The sequence below is a fragment of the Giraffa tippelskirchi genome, chromosome 3 (assembly GCF_054371585.1).
Source record: "Giraffa tippelskirchi isolate mGirTip1 chromosome 3, T2T-mGirTip1v1.2.pri, whole genome shotgun sequence".
NCBI classification, from domain to species: Eukaryota; Metazoa; Chordata; class Mammalia; order Artiodactyla; family Giraffidae; genus Giraffa; species Giraffa tippelskirchi.
Genome location: NC_137277.1, coordinates 183610981 through 183633080, shown reverse-complemented (window position 1 = coordinate 183633080; position 22100 = coordinate 183610981). Strand labels below are relative to the sequence as shown.

General features: G+C 53.9%; 1 protein-coding gene across 7 annotated transcripts; it reads left to right on the top strand.

Moving 5' to 3' along the window:
• The first annotated feature begins 4274 nt into the window (after positions 1-4274).
• EXTL1 (exostosin like glycosyltransferase 1) lies at positions 4275-20930 on the top strand. Of its 7 annotated transcripts, none has more exons than XM_081586579.1 (11): positions 4275-5938; positions 11551-11641; positions 11986-12093; positions 12894-13013; positions 13552-13684; positions 13875-13981; positions 14814-14903; positions 15576-15662; positions 16250-16410; positions 19070-19244; positions 19423-20930. In XM_081586579.1, the coding sequence occupies exons 1-11, from the start codon at positions 5163-5165 to the stop codon at positions 19603-19605; spliced, it is 2031 nt and encodes a 676-aa protein (XP_081442705.1). In that variant the 5' UTR covers positions 4275-5162; the 3' UTR covers positions 19606-20930. The 7 variants fall into 7 exon arrangements, with proteins under 7 accessions (XP_081442705.1, XP_081442706.1, XP_081442704.1 ...); XM_081586580.1 differs by having other exon boundaries at positions 4293-5938; positions 19916-20930; XM_081586578.1 differs by having other exon boundaries at positions 4293-5938; positions 14814-14909.
• Positions 20931-22100: the final 1170 nt, after the last annotated feature.

Genomic DNA, 22100 nt, shown 5'->3' with positions numbered 1-22100 from the left:
GAGCAATTACGTGATTTGCTTCTGGACAAGTCCAGGCCCCAGCTGGCCTGAGAGCCCCGCTGCAGAGACAGAAGCAGGAGAGGCCTTGCGTACAGATGCAAGTGTGGGTGTGGGTACGAGCCAGCCAGGGTGCCCAGGGCTGGGGCTAGGGGAGCTGAAACAGGATCCGTATCCCCACAAGCCCCTCACCAGCTGGCCTTGGCCTCCTACCCTCCCAACATTGTCCATCATCCATTCATTCACTCATTCAACAAGCATGTGTTGGCCATTGATTATACTAACGTTGGGGATGAGAAGGATGAATGGGATATGACTCCTAGCCTCAGAACCAAAATCCTGACCTTCTTCCCCTAATCGACTCCCCACTCAGTTCATCTCAGTCGACAGCAGCTCCATCCTGCCTGCGGCTCAGGCTCAGGCCAAACCTCACATTCGATCCATCAGCACATTCGTTGATTTGCCCTGGCTCAAAATAGATCCAGGATCTAACTACTTCTTACTCCTTTCACCGGTGTCACCCTGGTCCAAACCACCACCACAGCTTACCCGTCTGACTCACCTGGCCCCATGGGGCTCCCTGCTTCTATCTCTACTGCCAGATCAGCCTCTCTCCTGGAGTCCCAGTGGTGCTGGGAAAACAAGATCAGACCAGGCACAGGGCAGGCAGAGTACCCACCCAGAACCTGTGCCCTGGTGGGAATGACCTTCCCCTAGAAACACCTTCCACTTATTCCCTCACCTCAAAGGTCAGCTTTTCCTGTCTTTTTTTTTTTTTTTTAATTTTTATGTATTTATTTGGCTGCATCATGCCTCACTTGCGGCACATGGCATCTTACTTGCGACATGGGAACACTTTAGTTGCAGCATGTGAAATCTAGTTCCCCGACCAGGGATCGAACCCAGGCCCCCTGCATGGGGAGCACGGAGTCTTAGCCACTGAACCACCAGGGAAGGCCCCACGGAGGCCTGCTTTTAACATTTAACAGTGCAGGCCCTTCCCTTCTCCAGAGCACTACTGCCAACTATTGCGTGGGGTATGTTACTCGTCTGTTTTGTTTATTGCTGATTTTCCCTCTCAGGAAAGCAAACTCCACCAGAGCAAGATTTTGTTTGCTTGGTTCACTCCCTGAGGGCCTGCCTGGCCCAGAGTAGGGGCTCATTAAGTAGCTGTATAATGAGTGAGTGACTTGTGGGGTGACCCAGAAAAAAACTGTCCCTGCTTCCACTTCTGCCATTTCCTGTCTGTCCCCACACAGGCAACCACAGTGAAGTCACTGCCTCAGACAGCTTTTCTGGCCCCCTGGGTTAGGCAGCCCCTCTGGGCCCTCCCACAGTCCTCTTCCCTCATCCTGTAATTGCCTGGTAGCTGACCTCTCTTTCCCTGGGACAGTGAATTTGTGGGACGGGGGTGCATAATGTTTGTCTCGCTCAGGAGGTACAATGGTCCCGAGATGAAAGGAATGGACAGCCTGGGTCCAAGTCCAGGCTGAGGTGTGGAAATTGAGTCAAGTTACCTAAGTTGGGGCTTCCCTAGCTGTCCAGTGGTTAAGATTTGTGCTTCCAATGCAGGAGGCGTGGGTTCAGTCCCTGATCTGGGAACTCAGATCCCATATACCAAGGGGCAAGGCCTCCCAAAAGAAATTACCTCAGCTCTCTGGGTCCATTTCCTCACCTGAAAAATGGGGATAATAATATTATCTCCCTCAAAGCCCCCTCAAGAGAGGATTAAATAAGCAAATGGGCTGACCCGTAGAGCCACAGATGGCACTGAGTATACTCTGAATGTTAGCTATTATTGTTCTTCAGAATTGTATCTCCAGAGCCTGGCACAAAACCTAGCCTGTGCTTAGTACTTATTAAGTGTTTGCTGGATAAGGGACTTCCCTGGTAGTCCAGTGGTTAAGAACCCACCTTCCAATGCAGCAGACACAAATTCAATCCCTGGTCAGGGAACTAAGATCCCAGATGCCGAGGGGCAACTACTGAGCCTGTGTTCTCTGGAGACCAAACACCACAAATCCCATGAGCTGTGACTACGACCAGAAGTAGCCAAAATAAATAAATAAATAAATATATAAATATATTTTAAAAAGTATTTGCTGGATGAATGAATGAGTGTGTACAGGCACAGAGGAGAAGGAACAGCATGAGAACCTAAAGGAGGGCCCTAACCCAGCCGGAGGAGAGTCAGGGAAGCTTCCTGTAGGAAGGGGGTCTTGGGCTGATCCCTGGAGGAGGAGGAGGAGTTAATGGAGTTAATGGAGGAAGGTGACAGGCAGGAGCAGTGAGTGCCAAGTCCCCTCTCTCTCGCTGCAGGAGAGAGCCTGATGCATGTGGAAAGTCAGCGCCTCACTTAGTGACTGACCCTGTAGAGCAAAGAGGCCAGAGTCCCCCTGTGTGGGCCATTTTGAGGACATTCTTGAGTGTGTGAATGGTGTCCCACCCCAGGCTGGCGGCCCCCTGAGGCCCTAACATTCCTGTGGTGGCTCCCTCATCACATCAGCAGCCCTCTGAGATCAGGCAAAGGCAAGAAGGCAGGGGGCTAGGACTTCCCTTGTGGTCCAGGGGTTTAGAATCCACCTTCCAATGTGGGGGACGCGGGGCCAGTCCCTCATTGGGGAACTAGGATCCCTTGTGGCAACTAAACCCACATAGCAATTACTTGGCCCTTGTGCCACCCCGCACCACAATGGAGAACCCATGCGCCACAACGAAGACCTGATGCAGCCAAATAAATAAGTAAATATTTTTAAATTAAAAAAAAGCCAGGAGACTACTACTTGTTGGGGGACCCTCCCCCACAGGGTAGGCCTGGCTTTTAACTAGGCTATAGTCTTAAAGTGGATATTATTACTCCCTCCCTAGAGAAGCAGGGACAGAGGCCCAACACTGTCCAGCCAGTAAGAGAAGCAGAGGCCACTCCAGGTCTGCCTGGCTTCCTGGTCAGACTGGGGCTCCTGGCAGCCAGTCTGCCTCTCCTATCACTTCAGTGACTCCTCAGTGGGTGACTCCTTAATTCATATTTGCTATAGCCAAAAGCTAGAGGTTAATCCCCAAAATGAGATATAGGAGCAGCTTCCATCTGTGATCATGGCCCGGAGGCATGTGACAGAATTGATCTAAACTCCTGCTTAAAACCCAGAACTCTAATGCTGAAGGCTTTGGAGCCAGGCAACCCTACATTAAAATACTGGCTGTATTCCTTCTGGCTGGGTGGCCTCAGGCAAGTTACTTAACCTCTCTGGGCATTAGTGTCTGGTACACCAATATTTAAAAGATAGAGATTGGTATTATTTTATGATAATCATTTATAAAAAGTGCATTCCTGACTCCTCTCACAGAGCACAGACCCAGGAGGTGGGGGTGGGGGGGTGGCTGGGAGGAACCCTCAGTGGGATGTGGATTAATGGAGAGTCAGTTCACCTTCAGGAAAAAGAAAGTGCTGGTCACTTAGTCATGTCAGACTGTTTGCAGCTCCTCTGTCCATGGAATTCTCCAGGCAAGAATCCTGGAGTGGGCTGCCATTTCCTCTCTTCGTGGGATCTTCCCACTCCATTGATCTAACCCAGGCCTCATGGATCGCAGGCAGATTCTTTACCATCTGAGCCACCAGGGAAGCCCTTCACCCTCAGGAAGAACTCCACATATGGACTGGAACAAGGATCCAGTACTACAGACCCTTCCGACAGAGCTCCAGTTAAGGGCTGACCCATGGGTCTGAGTGTAAGATGCCAGGAAAGGTGCTGAAAAAGCTGGAGCTGGAGTTGGATTGGCAGAGGGTAAGGGGGGCTGAAGGAAGAGGGACCAATCCTGGGAATAGTTGGGAGCACCTTATCCAATATCACACACCCACCCCGCAGCCACTTGATGCCTCACTTATTTCATCTGTTGATGGAAGGGGTTAAGTGGAGAGCCTGTATCCCAGCCAGGAGCAAGTCCCCCAGCTGCAATGACCAGTGGGAAGCTCTAAGGACTCAAGTCAGGAGCTCAAGGTTCAAATCCCACCCTGCCACTCCTTAGCAGGGTCTCCTTAGAAGATGCCATCCCCTCTCTGAGTTTCACTTTCCTCATCCATAGGGAATGGCAGTGATTAAACCTTGGCTTTGGAAGGGTGTTGTGAGGTAGAGGTTGGAATAGCTCAGGGCCAACCGTGAGCTGTGGACCCTGCTGGTTATCATTATTAGCAATCCAGAAAACTGGTTTGGAAGGGGTTAAGTGGAGAGCTTGCCTCCCAGACAGGAGCCAATCAGAGCTGGCAGGGGAGGAGTCAGGCTGCCGCTGGGAAAGAAATCTAGGCTGACCAAATGCTGCCCTGAGAGGGGAGGCGAGACACAGCAGGGCTTGGGAGCCACGGGGCCTGGGCTTGGCAGGGGGTCCCCGGCCTCTGCACCCTGATAGCTCCAAGCCAGAGGGTGCAGGATCAGCTGCTAGAGGTGGAGGGAGGAGAGACTGAGCTGCCTGGGCTGGGACAGCGGCAGGGTGGGAGAGGACCAGGACTTAGAGCCCTCCCAGCCCCCCAGGCAGGGGCCACTGGCTGCACTCAGGCCTTGCCCTCAGCTGACCCTGAGAGCCCACATGGGATGTAGGGTCTAATTTTAGCTCCAGCCACAGGGCCCTCAGCCCAGGAGTGCTTGCCAGTAGACACAGGGTGGCCGGGCTGCTCAGGGGCTGCTCAGAAAGGGGGAGGATTGGGGAAACCAGCCCTGCTTCCATCCAGCCCTGCACCCTGGCCAAACTGCCTTTTGTGGGAGTCCTGACAGGTCCCCCATGGCCTGGCAGACTGCCCTCCTCTCCCTCAAGGCCAAGGTCAGGGGGTGCAGCCAGGAGGGCAGAAGGACACTGGCTTGCAGTCTGGACAGGGGTTGCATCAGCCTGAGCAGCGCCCAGGGGCAGGGGGCCCTGCTGGGAAGGGCAAAAGCTGGCTTGGTCGTCCAAAGGCCGAGGAAGCAGAGTCCGGGCCACAAGAAGGCAGAGCCAGAGAGCGGGGTCCTCCCCGGCCTGTGACTTGTGACTTGCTGTTTGATCTTGCCCTCCATAGGCCTCAGTCTTCCCATCTGTACAATGAGGGCGCTGACCTAGAAGGTGGATCCCCATCCTAGAGGCCCTCCCCCACAAACCCCTGGCTTCCCCTTCTTCCTGCAGCCCTAGCTGTGGGTGGCCACATGCAGTCATGGAGAAGAAAGTCCCTCTGGCTGGCCCTGTCGGCCTCCTGGCTCCTCATCCTGCTAAGAGTCTTCCCGGTTCTCCGCCTGGCGGAGCCCTCCAGACGCCAGACAGGGGCCCCCCAAGGCTGGCCCCGCTGGCTGGACGCAGAGCTCCTGCAGAGTTTCTCTCAGCCCGGGGAGCTCCTGGAAGATGGCCCTCAACCTCCTCAAGGCCCCCGTGGTGGCAGCTGCACCTGGAGAGCTTGCTTTGATGCCTCGAGGTGCAGAGGTGGCGGCCTCAAGGTGTTCGTGTACCCGGTGGTCGGACCCATCTCTGAGACTCCGCGCAAGGTCCTGACTTCCATCGAGGGCTCCCGCTACCACACAGCCAGCGCTACGGAGGCCTGCCTCCTCGTCCTCATCCTCAGCCCCGACACCCCTGCGGGAGAGTGCCACCCGGCGTCCCCGCAGTGGGATGGGGGCAAGAACCATCTGGTCCTCAGTCTCCACCCCGCCCCTTGCCTCCGGATCACCCAGCTGGGACAGGCGATGGTGGCCGAGGCCAGCCCCACGGTGGACACCTTCCGGCCCGGCTTTGACGTGGCCCTCCCTCTTCTCCCTGAAGCCCACCCTTTGCGAGGGGGGGCCCTTGGCCAGCTGCGGCAGCACAGCCCCCTCCCCAGGGTGGCCCTGATAGCTGTGGCAGAAGAGAGGGGCGGGTGGCGCACGGCGGGCACCAACTTCTCTGCCTGCCCCTGGGATGGGCGCTGTGAGCAGGACCATGGACCCAAACAGTAAGTAGACCTCTCCCCTCGGGGGCTGGATGGGAGGGGTCTGTGGTGGGAGTGAGCCCAGGAGCCGGGGTAGGATTGAGATGGGCAAATATAGACCTCAGCTGCAGCAGGAGGGAACTGGGTTAGACAACAGAGGACACGACCACTAAGATGGTGATATGCTGCAAGGGGTGTTCAAGGCAGGTTTTGGAATTTTTTCTTGGGGATCTTTAAAAGCATAAAATGTGACTCACTCCTACTTACTCTTCTTTTATTCCCATCCTCCTTCCCTAACATTTTATTTAATATACAAGTCTATAGTGCTATGTGCTCCTGCTAGTTGCTCAATCGTGTCCAACTCTTTGAGACCCTATGGACTGTAGCCCGCCAGGCTCCTCTGTCCATGGAATTCTCCAGGCAAAAATACTGGAGTGGGTAGCCATTCCCTTCTCCAGGGGATCTTCCCGACCCAGGGATTGAATCTGGGCCTCTGGCCTTGCAGGCAGATTCTTTACCATCTGAGCCACCAGGGAAGTCCCACTATGTGCTAAGCACTTTTTATAAATGATTATCATAAAATAATACTAATCTCTATCTTTTAAATATTGGTGTACCTGACACTAATGCCCAGAGAGGTTAAGTAACTCACCTGAGGCCACCCAGCCAAAAAGAATACAGCCAGTATTTTAATGTAGGATTGCCTGGCTCCAAAGCCTTCAGCATTAGAGTTCTGGGTTTTAAGCAGGAGTTTAGATCAATTCTGTCACATGCCTCCGGGCTATGATCACAGATGGAAGCTGCTCCTATATCTCATTTTGGGGATTAACCTCTAGCCTTTGGCTATAGCAAATATGAATTAAGTCAGACCTACAAAAGAATTCCCACCAGTGAGAGTGTCTGAATACATACAAGGGACATGGGGACCCATGGGGACATGGAGTACTCATTCAAAAATGTCTCTACCTGGGCTATTTGGGGTGATACATCTCAGGTGGTAAAGCAGTTAATCCCTAAGCACCCTAACCCCTCTGCACCCCCAGGAAGCCAGCAATATCCACAGGCTGGCTGGGCAGACTGGAGTTGGAACCTGTCACTCTAGAATCCTTCTCTTATGCCCTGTGTCAGATATCTCCCTGTTCTTTGCTAGAACAACATGGCTTATTCTGAGCTCCACTTCCCTCCCAGGAATTCTTCACGTGGCCAAGCTCCATTTTTGCCTCTGCCTGGGGCTTCTGGGGCTTCTCTCAGCCACAGGGCTCTTGTGGGAATGGAATCTCTTTACCTCCCAAAGGCACGTGGCCTCCAGGGAGCACCACAGCCAGGTTAGGAACAGCAGACCTGCCCCTCAGTCCCCATGGCCCTTCTGCCAGGGCCCATCCCTAGCAGGCATCTTCTGGACCTCACCTGAAATGCTGGGGATCCCCCCAGGCACCTCAAGCTCCAAATTCAGATGGAGCTGACCTTTGGTGACAAGGTTCTCCACTCCCTTGCCTGGCCTTACTTCTGATTAGACACTTAGCCATTCTTAGTTACAGGAAGTTCTTCTTTCAGCTGACTTTAGTGACTGCTAAATGCTGTTGGTTATTGGTGAACCTGAAGGGTATTTTAGCCTGAACTTTGAGAAACTGAAACTTGGAGAGTAAGTAGGAGCTCACTAAATGTTTACTGGTTGAATCTAAACTGGCCAGAACTGCCCAAGGTTTTCTAATAGCTGTGGGCCACCATCTGAGTTGCCTTTTTGATAAGTTTATTTCCAAGGTGTCATGCCTGGCAGCCTCTAACTGTCCTCTGAACTTCAAGCAGTTCTGTGTTTGGCCTCCACCCACTTGTAGGCAGCAGGACTTGTAATCTCTGGAGTAGCTGGAGCCTCAGTTTCCCTGAAGTGCCAGGCAGCTGCCTGAGCAGCCAGTCAAGTATAGGGACAGAGAGGAGGAGGCCCACAGCCAGGGGCCAGCCCCCGGAAGGTAGCCTGAATAAACAAGTGCTGGCCAGAGAAAGAGGCAATTCACATCCCTGCCACTGGCCCACATTCTCTCCGCTGTGGGTGGGGAGAAGGGAGAAAAGGAGCATTTGGGGAGAGCCCGCTCTTCGGGGCCAGGTGCTGTGCCAGCCATGGCTAATCCTCTCAAGCACCTTTCAAGGGGAGGTGTTACTATCCCCATTTCAGGGAACAGGAAACTGAGGCTCAGAGAGGTGGAGGGAGCCAGCCAAGGACCCAGCTTGGTGACAAGCCCCTTGGTTCACCAGGGCCTCCCTCACTGTTCTGACCGGGCACTCATGAGCTGCAGAGCTGAGATTAAACAGTGCATTTCTGGCTCCAAAGCCCATATTTTTCCACCTTCGTTGAACAGTCTCCTGTTGCTTTGGAATAAGCCTCTAACAGTTTAAATTGTTATTTATTTACTTTTATGAATAGGGGATTCATTCACACAGTGTAAAATTCCAAAGGCACAAAAGGGTATACAGTAATAACTCCCTGCCACTCCTGTCTCCGGCCACCCAGTTTTCCTTCCTGGAGCCAAACACTGTTGCTAGTCTTTCTGTGTCTTTTCTGAAGTACTCTGTGTGGATACAAACGTGCATAGATTCTTCTCTGTTTTGGGTTTTTTTTTTTAACATAAATTTAATGCATGTTTTAAGATCCCCTGTCCTGTCGCAACTGCGCCCGGGAGGTGCAGTGCCTAGGGCCCATGATATTGTAGGAGCCCATGAAACTGTTTTCATTTCTTTGAAAATCAGAAGGAAAAAAGAAATGAACTTTTGAATAGAAGAAAATGCTTTAATATATAATATTAGTATGTTCATTTTTATACCAACACAGTTGTCGAATATAATTTTTATAGTATTTTTATGGTTGAGGGGCTGCAAAGGCCAGAGCCTAGGGCATTGCAAATTGCAATGCGGCCCTGCCTGGGGCCATGGGTGGAGTCACCTCGTCAGCAGCCTTGGGCACTGAGGCCTCAAGTCCATGGCAAACACTTTACAGAGTCACAGATGATCAGCAGTCACCATGACATCCCTTCTACAACACATACGTGCGCGCGCACACACACACACACCATGTAGTGCTCAACCAGCCTCTGATAGGGAACTCAAGCCCTCCCAGGCCACCCACTGACTACTCTCAGCCAGCTCCATTACTAGAATTTGTGCCAAAACTGACCTTTCAGACATTTGGTCCACTGGTCCTGAGTCTCTCCTCTGTTGCACACTGAGCTTTCATTTGTCTAGCACCACTGAGTGCCCATTCTCTGCCAGGTGCTCTGCTTGGCCATGGGGATACTGGCTGAGGGAGGCAGAGCCCCAACCCTCAAGTAGCTCAGTCTTATTAGAGAGACAGACAAGTCCCTGGTTATGACACACATTGTTAAGCAGAGAGAGGCTGGACAAGCTGCCTGCCTGGCTCCTCTACTTCAGAGCTGCAGAACCTCTTTAGGCCTCAGTTTCCTCATCTGTAAAATGGAACATACACATACCTCTCATCTCATAGGGTTGCTGTGAGAATGAAGTGAGTCTAAGTACTTAAAACAATTAGAACCAAGTACATGCTCAGTAAAGGTTAGCTTGGTTCATTACCGCTTCAGGGCACAGAGAGGCTATGGGAGCACACAGGAAGGTACCATCTCTGGAGAGACCATGGAGGGCTTCCCAGAGGAGGTGATATTTGAACTTTAGACATTAAGACCGAGTAGGGGGAGCTCTTCAGGCTGCAAGGCAGGGAAGGGTGCTTCAGGCTGAGGAAGAAGGATGTGCAAACACAGAGGGGACAGTGGAAGTTAACGACGACTGACTGGTACAGTTTATTCAGTAAGTTCTATGGCTCTGGTTTCTCTGTAGCCTTAAACTTGGGAGTTTTCAGTCCTTTAGGGGTTTACTGAGGGAGGAAGAGAGGACTGTGGCTGGCTGGCGCTGCGGCTTTTAGTGAGATGGAGGGTGTCCTGTTTTTAACTTGTAGCTTCTTTCAGGAGAAGCCTGATGCATCAGAGCTTCTGAGCATCAGACAAGGAAAGCAGGGTCCTCTGGGAGACCTGCTGGGCAGCAGCTCCAGGGTGGTTCAGATAACCCAGGGTCAGGGGTCAGCGCACCTTGGTTCGAGTTCCAGCTCAGCCCCCACCCTTTCTGAGACCCTGAGCCAGTCTTCAGGCTCTCTGAGACTCAGTCTCCCCATCTGTTCAAGGAAGGTTGGTTGGTCCAGAGGCTAAATACTCCTAGGATTGCTTCCTGAAGGTTCAGACTCAGGACCAGACAGGCTGTAGCTGAGAAGGGTCCTGGGATCCTCTTGGCTCTACTCCTCAGTCCCACTCGGGGCAGGTCTATGGGCCCCGGAGTCCCGTGCATACCCATGCATACACATACACACACACCACACCACACACACACACCACACCCCCCCACACACACACCACACACACACACACACATCACACCACACACACACACACACCCCATAGCCCGGAGTCCTGTGCACACCCATGCGTGCACATACACACACACACCACACCACACACACACACACACACACACCACACACACACACCACACCACATACACACACACCACACACACACACACACACACACACCCCATAGCCCGGAGTCCTGTGCACACCCATGCGTGCACATACACACACACCACACCACACACACACACACACACACACCACACCACACACACACACACACCCCATAGCCCGGAGTCTTGTGCACACCCATGCATGTGCGCGCACACACACACACACACCATAGCCCAGAGTCCTGTGCACACCCATGCATGCACACACACACACCCCGTAGCCTGGAGTCCTGTGCACACTCATGCATGCGCGCACACACACACACACCACACCACACACACACACACACACACACCCTGCAGCCCAGAGTCCTGTGCACACCCATGCGTCCATGTGCGTGCACACACATGCACACACATACACACACACGCACACCCCGTAGCCAGGTCATAGCACTCCTTCCCTGGCCAGGGAGTCCCAGGGTGGTGGCTCTGAGGAGGCTGTGATTCCTACCCCGCCCCGCCACGGCCTGAGTGTGGCCCTGGGCCTGGGGGGAGGCAGGGAGAGGAACAGAGGAGGCCTGTCCTCTGGGCGAGGGGGCCTCTCTGGGCAGCCGCTTCCTGTGTGGTTCCAGGCTGGGGGCCCAGCCCACCTTCCGACAGAAGAGCCTTTCACGGGCCTGGGCCCTGAGGAATGGGGGGAGGGCAGGGTGTGGAGGCCACTCAGGCGAGGGGTGCCCAGGAGTCTGCGTGTGGCGAGTGGTGGGAGGGCAAATGCACGCGTGCCCAAGTCAGTGGAAACAGCAGCTCGGCTGCCTCCCATTTTGTAAATGAGTGAACCATGGTCCAGAGAAGAGAAGGGAGGTGCCTAATCCCGAGGGCAGCAGCGGAGCTTGAGCTCAGTGTTCCTAACTGCTGCCTCAGCAGTGGGACAGGGACGGTGTGCGGCTGTGCACGTGCAAGAGTGTTAACATACGAGAACATGATGGTGGGCTTGCACACTGTGAATTTGGGCCTGTTAGTGTGGAGGGCTGGGGGTGGCCATCAAGGGAGCCAGAGGCGGAGGAGCAGCAGCTGTCTAAGGCTTTCTATGTGCAGGACCCCTTTCTGTGCCTCCTTAGGACCGACCCCGGGCCGACGCTACCCAATGCCACCTTCTGCCTCATCCCTGGCCGCAGTCCTGATGCCTTGCATTTCCTTCAAGCCCTGCAGGTACAACCCTGATGGGGGCACCCCCCCCCAGCCCTGTTCCCACACACTCCTGAACTGGAAGGGTAGTCTGAGCCCAGACCAATGGGAAGGGGCAGTAAGCTGCCCACTCCTTTACTCTGAGACTCAGGTGTGTCTCCGGCCATATTCACTGCACCCTGTGCAGACCAACACCCCATCCCCCCCAAAACACCAACACCAACACCCCATCCCTACATTCCTCTCCTCTTTACCCCTTGCCCCCAGTGTAGCAGAGAGGAGGGATGAGCAAGATGTGTGTGTGTGTGTGTGTGTGTGTGCACACGCAAGGTGGGACTGGGCCTCCAAGTGACCCCCCTACCCCCCAGGCTGGCTGCATTCCTGTGCTTCTCAGCCCTCGCTGGGAGCTGCCCTTCTCAGAGGTCATCGATTGGACCAAGGCAGCCGTGGTAGCTGATGAGAGGCTCCTGCTTCAGGTAGCTCAGGGCCCTGCCCGTGGGGTGGGGACTGGACTTGGGACATGGGGGGACCCCGGGATCGCAGCCCTCACTCCTACCCTCCATCTATGTATATTGATGACTTTACCCCCAGCCCCAAGCCTCTGGGGTTCGGAGAGCAAGTCCTCAGCCTCTTTCGGCCTCAGTTTCCCCATTGGTACAATGGGATAAGTTAGACTAGATGACCTCCATGGGCCCAATCCCACTGGTCCATGAATTGCTTAAGTACCTAGTTTAAGGAAACGTCACAAAAAAATCTGAGTGTCTCTACATGGAGCTTGGAGTGGGAAAGCAAAACGCCCAGTGATTTTCCCGTCTGATGAAACCAACTTTGCCCATCTCTGAAAAATATAAATATAAGCCTCAAACCTCCTGAGAAGGGAGAACAGGGTAAGAAACTAACAAGAATAGCTTCCTTTCACTGAGCCTCTACAATATGCTAAGCACTTACTATATATCATCTAATTTAATCCTCGCAACCACCCTATGAGGCCAGTACTACCTTCCACTTTACTGATGAGGAAACAGACTCAGGTTAAGCGCTTCATCCACAGTCACATGGTTACTAAGTGGCATTTAAACCCAGCTCTGTGTGACCCTTGAACACTTGATTGCTAAATTACCTGGGATTTTGCCAAGGATGACAGCTGCCAACCCACGTAGAGAACCGTGGGGAGCCGGCTTCTGGTTCCAGATCCCCACTCTAGGTTGTCCCCACGCCAGGTGAGTTAGAGCCTGCCAGGACCCCATGCCTCCTCCTTTTCTCCCTCTGGCCCCAGGTCCTAGCTGCCCTCCAGGAGATGCCCCTCACAAGGGTCCTTGCCCTGCGTCAGCAGGCCCAGTTTCTGTGGGATGCGTACTTCTCCTCTGTGGAGAAAGTCATCCATACCACTCTGGAGGTGAGGGGGACTCACCTGAGGGGGGGCTCTGATGCTTTGCTCCACCCCATCCCTGTCCCCTCGCCATGCCCCTCTCTTCGAACACCTCCTCTGCCCTGGTGCTTAGGCTTCCCCCTTGAAGATGCTTCTGGGAGGAATCTGAGACTTGGCTCCAAGCTCTTGAATGAGCTCCTTCTCCGGTCTTGGCCCAGTTTCCCCCTCTCTAGAGCGACATCTGTAGCAAACAGATTTCTAAGCATGTGCCAGCTCCAGCTGATGGGCGCTGGTTGCCTGAGGCTTGTGTTGGGAGGGATTCTGGGTCCGGAAAGAATGTCATGGCCTGTTCGTGGTGTCTGCAGTGAGTGCAGACAGCATCAAGCACTGACCCCTCCTCTGGACTCTGAACCCTCCTGTCCCCAGCCATCTGGTGATGCAGATGCTGCCCTCCCCCAGATTCCTGGAGGGGGAGAGGTGGGGCTGCACCGGGTCCTCCCTTCCTCAGGCCCCACCCACCGCCACACTGGCCACGCCGTCTGCCCAGCCTTCTCTCCTTTCGCAGATTATTCAGGACAGGATCTCTGGAGCATCTGCTCACCCCTCGCTCCTGTGGAACAGCCCCCCAGGGGCACTCCTGGCCCTGTCCACTTTCTCCACAAGCCCCTCGGACTTCCCCTTCTACCACCTACAACAGGGTGAGTGCCCTAGGAATGGGACAACTTGAAGTCCCCTCACCCTGAGTCTGCCCCAGCCTCAACCCTAGAGTCCCACCAAGCCCCTCTCCAAATCTCCCACCTCTCCCAGTTCCCCAAGTTCCCAACTCAGTTCATTCTCCAGGGGGTTCTGTTCCCTCCCACCCTAACAGCCTGTGTCTCATTCCTCCAGGCTCTCGTCCTCTGGGCAGGTTCAGTGCCCTGATTTGGGTGGGGGCTCCAGGCCAGCCCCCCCTGAAGCTCATCCAGGCAGTGGCAGGCGCCCAGCACTGTGCCCAGGTCTGCCCCCTTGCCAGCTGGGGTGCTGGGATCCGGGGTGGGGGCACAGAACAGGGCAGGGCCCTTGAGGACATCTGGACACCAAGGATAACCACACATTGTGGGAGAGCCATGGGAAGGATTTTCAAGCACCATTGCTGCCTTCCTCTTTCAGTTCCAAGTTCCTCCCTAGGTCCTTTCCCCCACCTCTGTTCCCTCTTCCCTCATGGAAACTGATGAAGCCCCCTGAAAAACAGGCACCTCTTGGGAGGTTGAAGTAAAGGTACATGCATTCATTTGCTCATCCGGCATTTTCTGAGCACCCTGGACTTGATGCTGAGGATGCAGGGAAAAAGCAGGAAAGGAATCTGCCCCAGATTCATATTTAGTTAGCATCTCCCAGCACACAGACTGTCAAATGTCACTTCCAGAGAAACCAGATAGGCTCTTGAGAGTACTTGGAAAGGAAACAAGCAGTTTGTTCAGCCAGAGCACAGATGGAGCAGCTTCAAAGATGGGACACTTGAGCTGGGCTGGGAATGATAAAAGAGCAAGAGGAAGAGAATGAAAACCTTTGAGAAAAGATGGGGATGGGGTATGGGGTCGGGGTCCAGGCTAGGTGTGAGCTGAGCTCTAACCTGTGTGTCACTGGAATTCATGCCTTCTAGAAGCCCAAAGGCAAAAACAGGGCAGCGATGAAAGCACCTTGGCTCCAACTAAACTGCTTCCAAACTCACATACAACAGCGGCTCCCCTAAACTTCTTCCACCCTGAGAAAGAGTACTCCGGGGACACCCCCACCACCACCTTCTGCCCCAGACTTCAGGACACCCTTCCCCCTCTTTCGTTCTAGATCTTGGTTCTCTGGAGCAGTAAGAAGCCACCCCCACCCAGGTGGCCTGAGACAGCAGTGCCCTTGACAGTCCTTGATGGGCACAGGAAGGTGAGGGTGGGGAGGGGCACAGGAAGGGCGGAAGGCCGGGATCTGGGGAACACACACACACGGCAGGACTGACTTGGGCCTGAGCCACAGCTGGACTTCAAGTTGGGTTTCAGCTGCAGGCCTAATAGAAATGATTCTCTTCCATCCTTGTGAACTGAACTGCCAGAGAACCGGGGTTTTGTGTGATGAGGGAAGGCAGAGGGACTACACTGCTGTCCCAGGTAAGGGAGAGAGGGGGAACTTGGACAGGTAGCAGCCCTTTGGGCGGGGGTGGGGATGGGGCAGGTGGGTTGGTGTGACACAACCTCTTGCTGTGCCATCCTGGGCAAGTCCATCTCTCCGAACCTGTCTCTTTCAAACAAAGGATGTTTAACAACCCCTTCCAGGGTTGAGGTGAGCATCTGATGTGACACTAGAGGAGTCCTGAAATGTCAAACCTGGAAGGAACCTAGACACCAATGGCCCCATTTAACCAAAGGGCGAACTGAAATCCACAGAGGGAAAGCGAGGTCCTCCTCGGGTCTGAGTTCCTTGCAGACTTGTTTTCACGCCTCTTCCTTTTACACCATGCCTGCAGGGGGCGATCCTGCTTAGCAGATATTCAGATTCTCACCGTGGGAGCCTGGGGAGGGGTCCCACAGCTGAGTTGCCCTCCACCCCCTCCCCCTGCAGGCCAGTGACCGCTTCCTCCCATACAGCGCCATCAGCACCGATGCCGTCCTGAGCCTGGACGCCCACAGCAGTCTTTCCACAAGTGAGGTGAGGACCCCCAAGAGGAGCCCTGTGTGGGCCCTGGCAGCCCCTCAGATTCTGGGAGCTGGGATGATCAAAGATCAAGAGGTCCAGCCTCCTGCTTTAGACATGACCCGGGTGAGCCATCAGCCTCCTCCTTAGAAGTCTAATAGAAGCTTTCCACAGATTCTTTGGGCTTCCCTGGTGGTTCAGATGGTAAAGAATCTGCCTGCCATGCAGGAGACCCCAGTTCAATCCCTGGGTCGGGAAGATCCCCTGGAGAAGGGAATGGCTACCCACTCCAGTATTTTTGCCTGGAGAATTCCATGGACAGAGGAGCCTGGCGGGCTGCAGTCCATGGGGTCGCAAAGGATTGGACACAGCTGAGCGACTTTCACTTCACAGACTCTTTGAAAACATTTTCAGTCCCCCAGCTGCAAAAGCACTGTTTCTACTTCCCTGTTGGGAAGTTCCTAAGCAACCCCTGGACATTTTCAGGCTCCCATCTCCTCCCCCCTGAGTCCTCTCAGCCAGGTTGGCCTTGACTCCATGTCTCCGATGTTCCTGGCTGGGCAGGAAGTCCTTCCTCACACATCACTTAAATATCTCCCCAGGTGGACTTCGCTTTCATGGTATGGCAGAGCTTCCCAGAGCGGATGGTCGGCTTTCTCACATGGAGCCACTTCTGGGATGAGGCCCAGAGGGGCTGGGGCTACACTGGCGAGAGGGCCAATGAATTCTCCATGGTTCTCACCTCAGCTGCCTTCTACCACAGGTACCAATGGTAACACTGGTGCTGGGCTTAGAGGGTCACAGAGACACCCCCCCACACACTCTTTGAACCAGGAGCAGGGTGGTATGGGAGTGAACACATACAGCCAGCATATAGCCCAGAGATCCAGGTTCAAGGTCACTTCCCAGTGCTGTGATGGGCAAGTCTCCCCACCTCTCTTGAGGTTCAGTTTCCTCATTTGTAAAGTGTATTCACCTCACAGGGCTGGTGTGACCATCAGATAAGAAAAGTACTTAAGTCCTTTGCACACAGATAGTCAACCAAAGGTAGCTAGCTAGTGGTATTTTCAGCAGAGCCATGCAGAGGCCATGGACAGGGTTTGGATTTGGGGGAGGCGTGGTAAATCCACAGCCTCCCTGAAGCTACTCTTTGGGCTGCCATATTTGAAGGCCTGGGAACCAGCTGATCCTTTCCTCCTTCTGACTCTGCCTGAATTCAGACTCAGAGCCCAAAGGAGGGGCCCCAAGGAGCCTGAGGGAGAGGAGTTCAGTTCAGTTCACTCGCCCAGTCATGTCCGACTTTTTGCAATGGACTGCAGCACACCAGGCTTCTCTGTCCATCACCATCTTCCAGAGCTTGCTCAAACTCATGTCCATTGAGTCGGTGATGCCATCCAACCATCTCATCCTCTGTCATCCCCTTCTCCTACTGCCTTCAATCTTTCCCAGCATCAGGGTCTTTTCCAATGAGGCAGTTCTTCACATCAGGTGGCCAAAGTATTGGAGTTTCAACTTCAGCATCAGTCCTGCCAATGAATATTCAGGACTGATTTCCTTTAGGATGGACTGGTTGGATCTCCTTGCAGTCCAAGGGACTCTCAAGAGTCTTCTCCAACACCACAGTTCAAAAGCATCAATTCTTCGGTGCTCAGCTTTCTTTATGGTCCAAATCTCACATCCATACATGACTATTGGAAAAACCAAAGTTTTGACTAAATGGACCTTTGTTGGCAAAGTAATGTCTCTGCTTTTTAATATGCTGTCTAGGTTGGTCATAACTTTTCTTCCAGGAGAAAGCATCTTTTAATTTCATGGCTGCAGTCACAATCTTCAGTGGTTTTGGAACCCAAGAAAATAGTCTCTCACTGTTTCCATTGTTTCCGCATCTATTTGCCATGAAGTGATGGGACCGGGTGCTATGATCTTAGTTGTTTGAAAGTTGAGTTTTAAGCCAGCTTTTTCACTCTCCTCTTTCACTTTCATCAAGAGGCTCTTTAGTTCTTCTTTGCTTTCTGCCATAAGGGTGCTGTCATCTACATATCTGAGGTTATTGATATTTCTCCTGGCAATCTTGATTCCAGCTTGTGCTTCATCCAGCCCAGCATTTTGCATGAAGTACTCTGCATGTAAGTTAAATAAGCAGGGTAACAATATATAGCCTTGACATATTCCTTTCCCAATTTGGAACCATTCCGTTGTTCTACGTCCGGTTCTAACTGTTGCTTCTGGACCTGGAAACCTCCTGAGTTTTCTCAGGAGGCAGGTAAGGTGGTCTGGTATTCCCATCTCTTTCAGAATTTTCCAGTTTGTTGTGATCCACACAGTCAAAGGCTTTAGCATAGTCAATAAAACAGAAGTAGATGTTTTTCTGGAATTCTCTTGCTTTATCTATGATCCAATGGATGTTGGCAATTTGATCTCTGGTTCCTCTGCCTTTTCTAAATCCATCTTGAACATCTGGAAATTCTCGGTTCATATACTGTTGAAGCCTGGCTTGGAGAATTTTGAGCATTACTTTGCTAGTGTATGAGATGAGTGCAATTGTGTGGTAGTTTGACCATTCTTTGGAATTGCCTTTCTTTGAGATTGGAATGAAAACTGACCTTTTCCAGTCCTGTGGCCACTGCTGAGTTTTCCAAATTTGCTGGCATATTGAATGCAGCACTTTCACAGCATCATCTTTTAGGATTTGAAATAGCTCAACTGGAATCCCATCACCTCCACTAGCTTTGTTCATAGTGATGCTTCCTAAGGCTGGCTTCACTTTGGACTCCTGGATGTCTGGCTCTAGGTGAGTGATCATACCATCATGGTTATCTGGGTCGTTAAAATCTTTTTTGTATAGTTCTGCTGTGTATCCTTGCCACCTTTTCTTAATACCTTCTATTTCTGTTAGGTCCATACCATTTCTGTCCTTTATTGAGCCCATCTTTGCATGAAATGTTCCCTTGGTATCTCTAATTTTCTTGAAGAGATCTCTACCCTTTCCCATTCTATTGTTTTCCTCTATTTCTTTGCACTGATCCCTGAGGAAGGCTTTCTTTATCTCTCCTTGCCATTCTTTGGAACCCTGCCTTCAGATGGGTCTATCTTTCCTTTTCTCCTTTGCCTTTAGCTTCTCTACTTTTCTCAGCTATTTGGAAGGCCTCCTCAGACAACCATTTTGCTTTTTTTCATTTCTTTTTCTTTTGCATTTCATTTCTCTATTGGCTGCAGAGAAGCCACAGGGTGCACAGTGGTAGAGAGCAGAGCATACTTGGGATGGGAGCGCTCCGAGGCCGCCAGGTCTCAGAAAATGGTGCAGGACTTTCACAAGAAGCTTAGGAATTGGGGTCAATGGGAGAGGGAGGCCAGGAGGGAGCAGAATGGGCCTTGGGGGGGAATCGAGCTACAGCCTCTCCTGCTCCTCTCCTCTCCCCCAGGTATTACCACACCCTCTTCACCCACTCCCTGCCCAAGGCTCTGAGGACCCTGGCAGATGAGTCACCCCCCTGCGTGGATGTCCTGATGAACTTTCTAGTAGCAGCCGTCACCAAGTTGCCGCCTATCAAGGTGCCCTATGGGCCGTGGCATCAGGAGGCCAGACCTCCTCCACTGGTGAGGACCCAGGGGCGTAGTCGGCTTTGGGAGGGCCCTGGCTAAGGAAGCCGTGCTCCGTCTAACCCAAATCCTTTGTGCTACCTGTGACGGGCGGGGTGGGGCGGCAGGGCGGGGTTCCAAGTAAGAGAAGCCTCCCCACCTACACACACAACACATTCCTCGGCCCCCTTCTTAGGCGCCTGGGGGTCCGCGGCTCAGAGCGGAGCCTCAGCCGGCCGCCCAGGACTGCATCAACCAGTTGGCGGCAGGGTTCGGCCACATGCCCCTGGTGTCCTCGCGCCTCCGCCTAGACCCAGTGCTCTTCAAGGACCCGGTGTCCGTGCTGCGTAAGAAGTATCGCAGCCTGGAGAAGCCCTAGGGGGAACCCACCCCCTGAGACCCTGGCCCGGCTCCCAGGGGGCGCTGCAACCTGCTAGGGGAGGTTGGGGCTGGGGGATGGAGCCGCAGCCCCCTCCCCTGGGATATCTGGAGACCCAATCCAGGCTGCGGGTGAGCCAAACACGGCCGATCCCTATTGGCCAGCAACAGCCTCGCCCCACCCTCCAGCCCAGGGGCGGTTCCCAAGTGCTCGGCGCTACCTCTGCAGTCTGGCCTCTGCCTTCACAAACCCTTTACCTGGAATGCCTTTCTTGGCTTCTCTGCCGAGCCAACATCTGCTTCTCTTTCAGGTCCTCGCCTCCTCCACGAACCTGCCTGACCCCCACCCCCGCCCCGATCCTCAGCGCTTTCACAGCTGGTGTGTCCCGTAGTCCCCTTATTCATGCTGCCTGGCAGAGGTACACTGTCAGGCCCCCAGGACTGACCTGGGAGCCCCGGGAGGGCAGGGCCGTGGCCTCTTCTCTCTGGCCTGGCAGGTACGCCACAAATATTTGACGATCAGATAGACATCAGCTACGTGCCTGGGCCCTGGGCCCGGTGGGCGGGGGCGTGGACAAGGTGTGCTGAGTGAACTCCACGCCTACACCCCGGGGTTCTTAGTCCGGGCGGAAAGCATCTTTGCCGCAGATTCCTGGCTTGCCGGACGCAATCCTCGAGCCCCAGGGATGGAGCAAAGACGCGCCGGGGAGCCAGTTTCAGGGCTTCCTTCTCGACTGGGCGGAGCAGAGTTGGGAGGGGAGGGTATGGGAACGGCGGTGGCCCCGCGGGGCCCCTCGGCTCAGGCACTGCTGTCGTACGCGCTACCAGCCTCGTCCATTAGAGGTCAGCACCAAGCCGCGCTCCCTATTCCGGGACCGAGAGTGAAAGTCGCTCAGTCTTGTCCGACTCTTTGCGATCCCATGGGCTATACAGTCCATGGGGTTCTCCAGGCCAGAATACTGGAGTGGGTAGCCTTTCCCTTCTCCAGGGGATCTTCCCAACCCAGGGATCGAACCCAGGTCTCCTGCATTGCAAGCGGATCCAGGACCGAGAAGGGAGTTCTAAACGCCCGCCAGGTGGTATTAAAGGGCGCGGGGTCTTGGAGATTGGTGGTGCCCAGTTTGACATCTGAAAACTGATTTGGCCCACACCCTTGGTACTAAGAAGGGGGACGTTTCTAGGTGGGCTGAGTGGTAGCAGGGGCGGTCCCCAGGGCCCTGGTAGTGAGAGTAGAGTGCAGGAGGGGACGCTGGGCCCTCCTGGGCTCACCCACCTGGAACTGGAATTATCACTTCCGAAATAAAAGCGCGTGTCCTTGCCGCCTCACGCTCAGGCTATAAATACCTCCACAGCAGCTGCACTAGGGAGGGGGACTCAGGTCTCGCCTGGGATCTGGGGCCACTCCGACAGAGAGGGACGGGGATGGTGGGTCCAAACCAGGTCCAGGGTATCGGGTGTTTTTCTGGTTTGATGGCCTCACAGCTCTGGAAACTCTCGTGACTAGTGACTAGCTCGCTGGCCAGAACATGCTGTCCCCAAGGCCACTCCAAGGCCTCCCACCTCTATCCTCCAGTTTGACCTCTGGCCCCTGGATGACTTGAGTCATCCCTGGAGCCGCTTACAGTGTGGGGTGCCGAGAAGGCTCTCCCCCTGGGGAGGCATGAGGATGCTAGATTCTTGAGGTGGAGGGGGGACTGGGAGTTAAAGGGGAGGGGAGACAGTCTGGCTCCGAGTCAAGGACAGTGGGTGAGGAAGCACACAGCTGCAGACCAGGCAACCTTCCCAGGGTGGGGAGGACTCCAAGTGCCAGGCCCATATGGGGAAAGAGGCACCTTTTCCCTCCCCACTCCCAGCTGTTGCACCCAGAACACTGAACTGCAAGGCCTCGCCTGTGGGCTGCCAAGCCAAAAGGTCATACTGTACCAATATGCAGCCCAGAGCAGGTACCCATCCCCTGCTGTAGGGGGAGGCCTAGGGGAACGAGGCAGAAATCCCAAACCTGTCTCACACCAGCTGTGTGACTTTGGGCAAGTGACTCAACCTCTCTGAGCCTTGGTTTTCTCATCTGTAAAAAGGGAGGACAGCAATGGCTGTCTCTTGAGATGGGTGTACAGACTTGGGCATACAGCACAGCCTAGGATCTGGGTTCTTGTGGCCTGCGATGGCTGGTGGGAGGAAGACTGGGGCGGAATGGAGCTCCATCTCTCTCTCTCACACATTCAAGCCAGCACAACTTCCTACCGATTTTAAGGAGCTGAAGAACCTGCAGATAGACTGAGATCACAGGCGACCCTGGATGGGAGTGCTGAAAAGGCACAAAGAGGTCATTTCACAGATGAGAAGAGAGAGGCTCAGAGGGGAAGGCGAGAGTGACCAGCCCCTCCTCCCACTGTAGGTCAGGACAGAGTCAAGACAAACCCAGTGCTGCCCCAGGAGGCTGGGAGCCCACCTGGCTCCTCTGGCCATCCTTCCGGAGTGATGAGAAAAGGAACCACT

Coding starts and splice junctions, on each gene's coding strand:
- EXTL1 (XM_081586578.1), top strand. CDS start 5,163: ATGCAGTCATGGAGAAGAAAGTCCCTCTGGCTGGCCCTGTCGGCCTCC. Junction 5,939..11,550: donor CAGGACCATGGACCCAAACA/GTAAGTAGACCT, acceptor GTGCCTCCTTAG/GACCGACCCCGGGCCGACGC. Junction 11,642..11,985: donor ATTTCCTTCAAGCCCTGCAG/GTACAACCCTGA, acceptor CCTACCCCCCAG/GCTGGCTGCATTCCTGTGCT.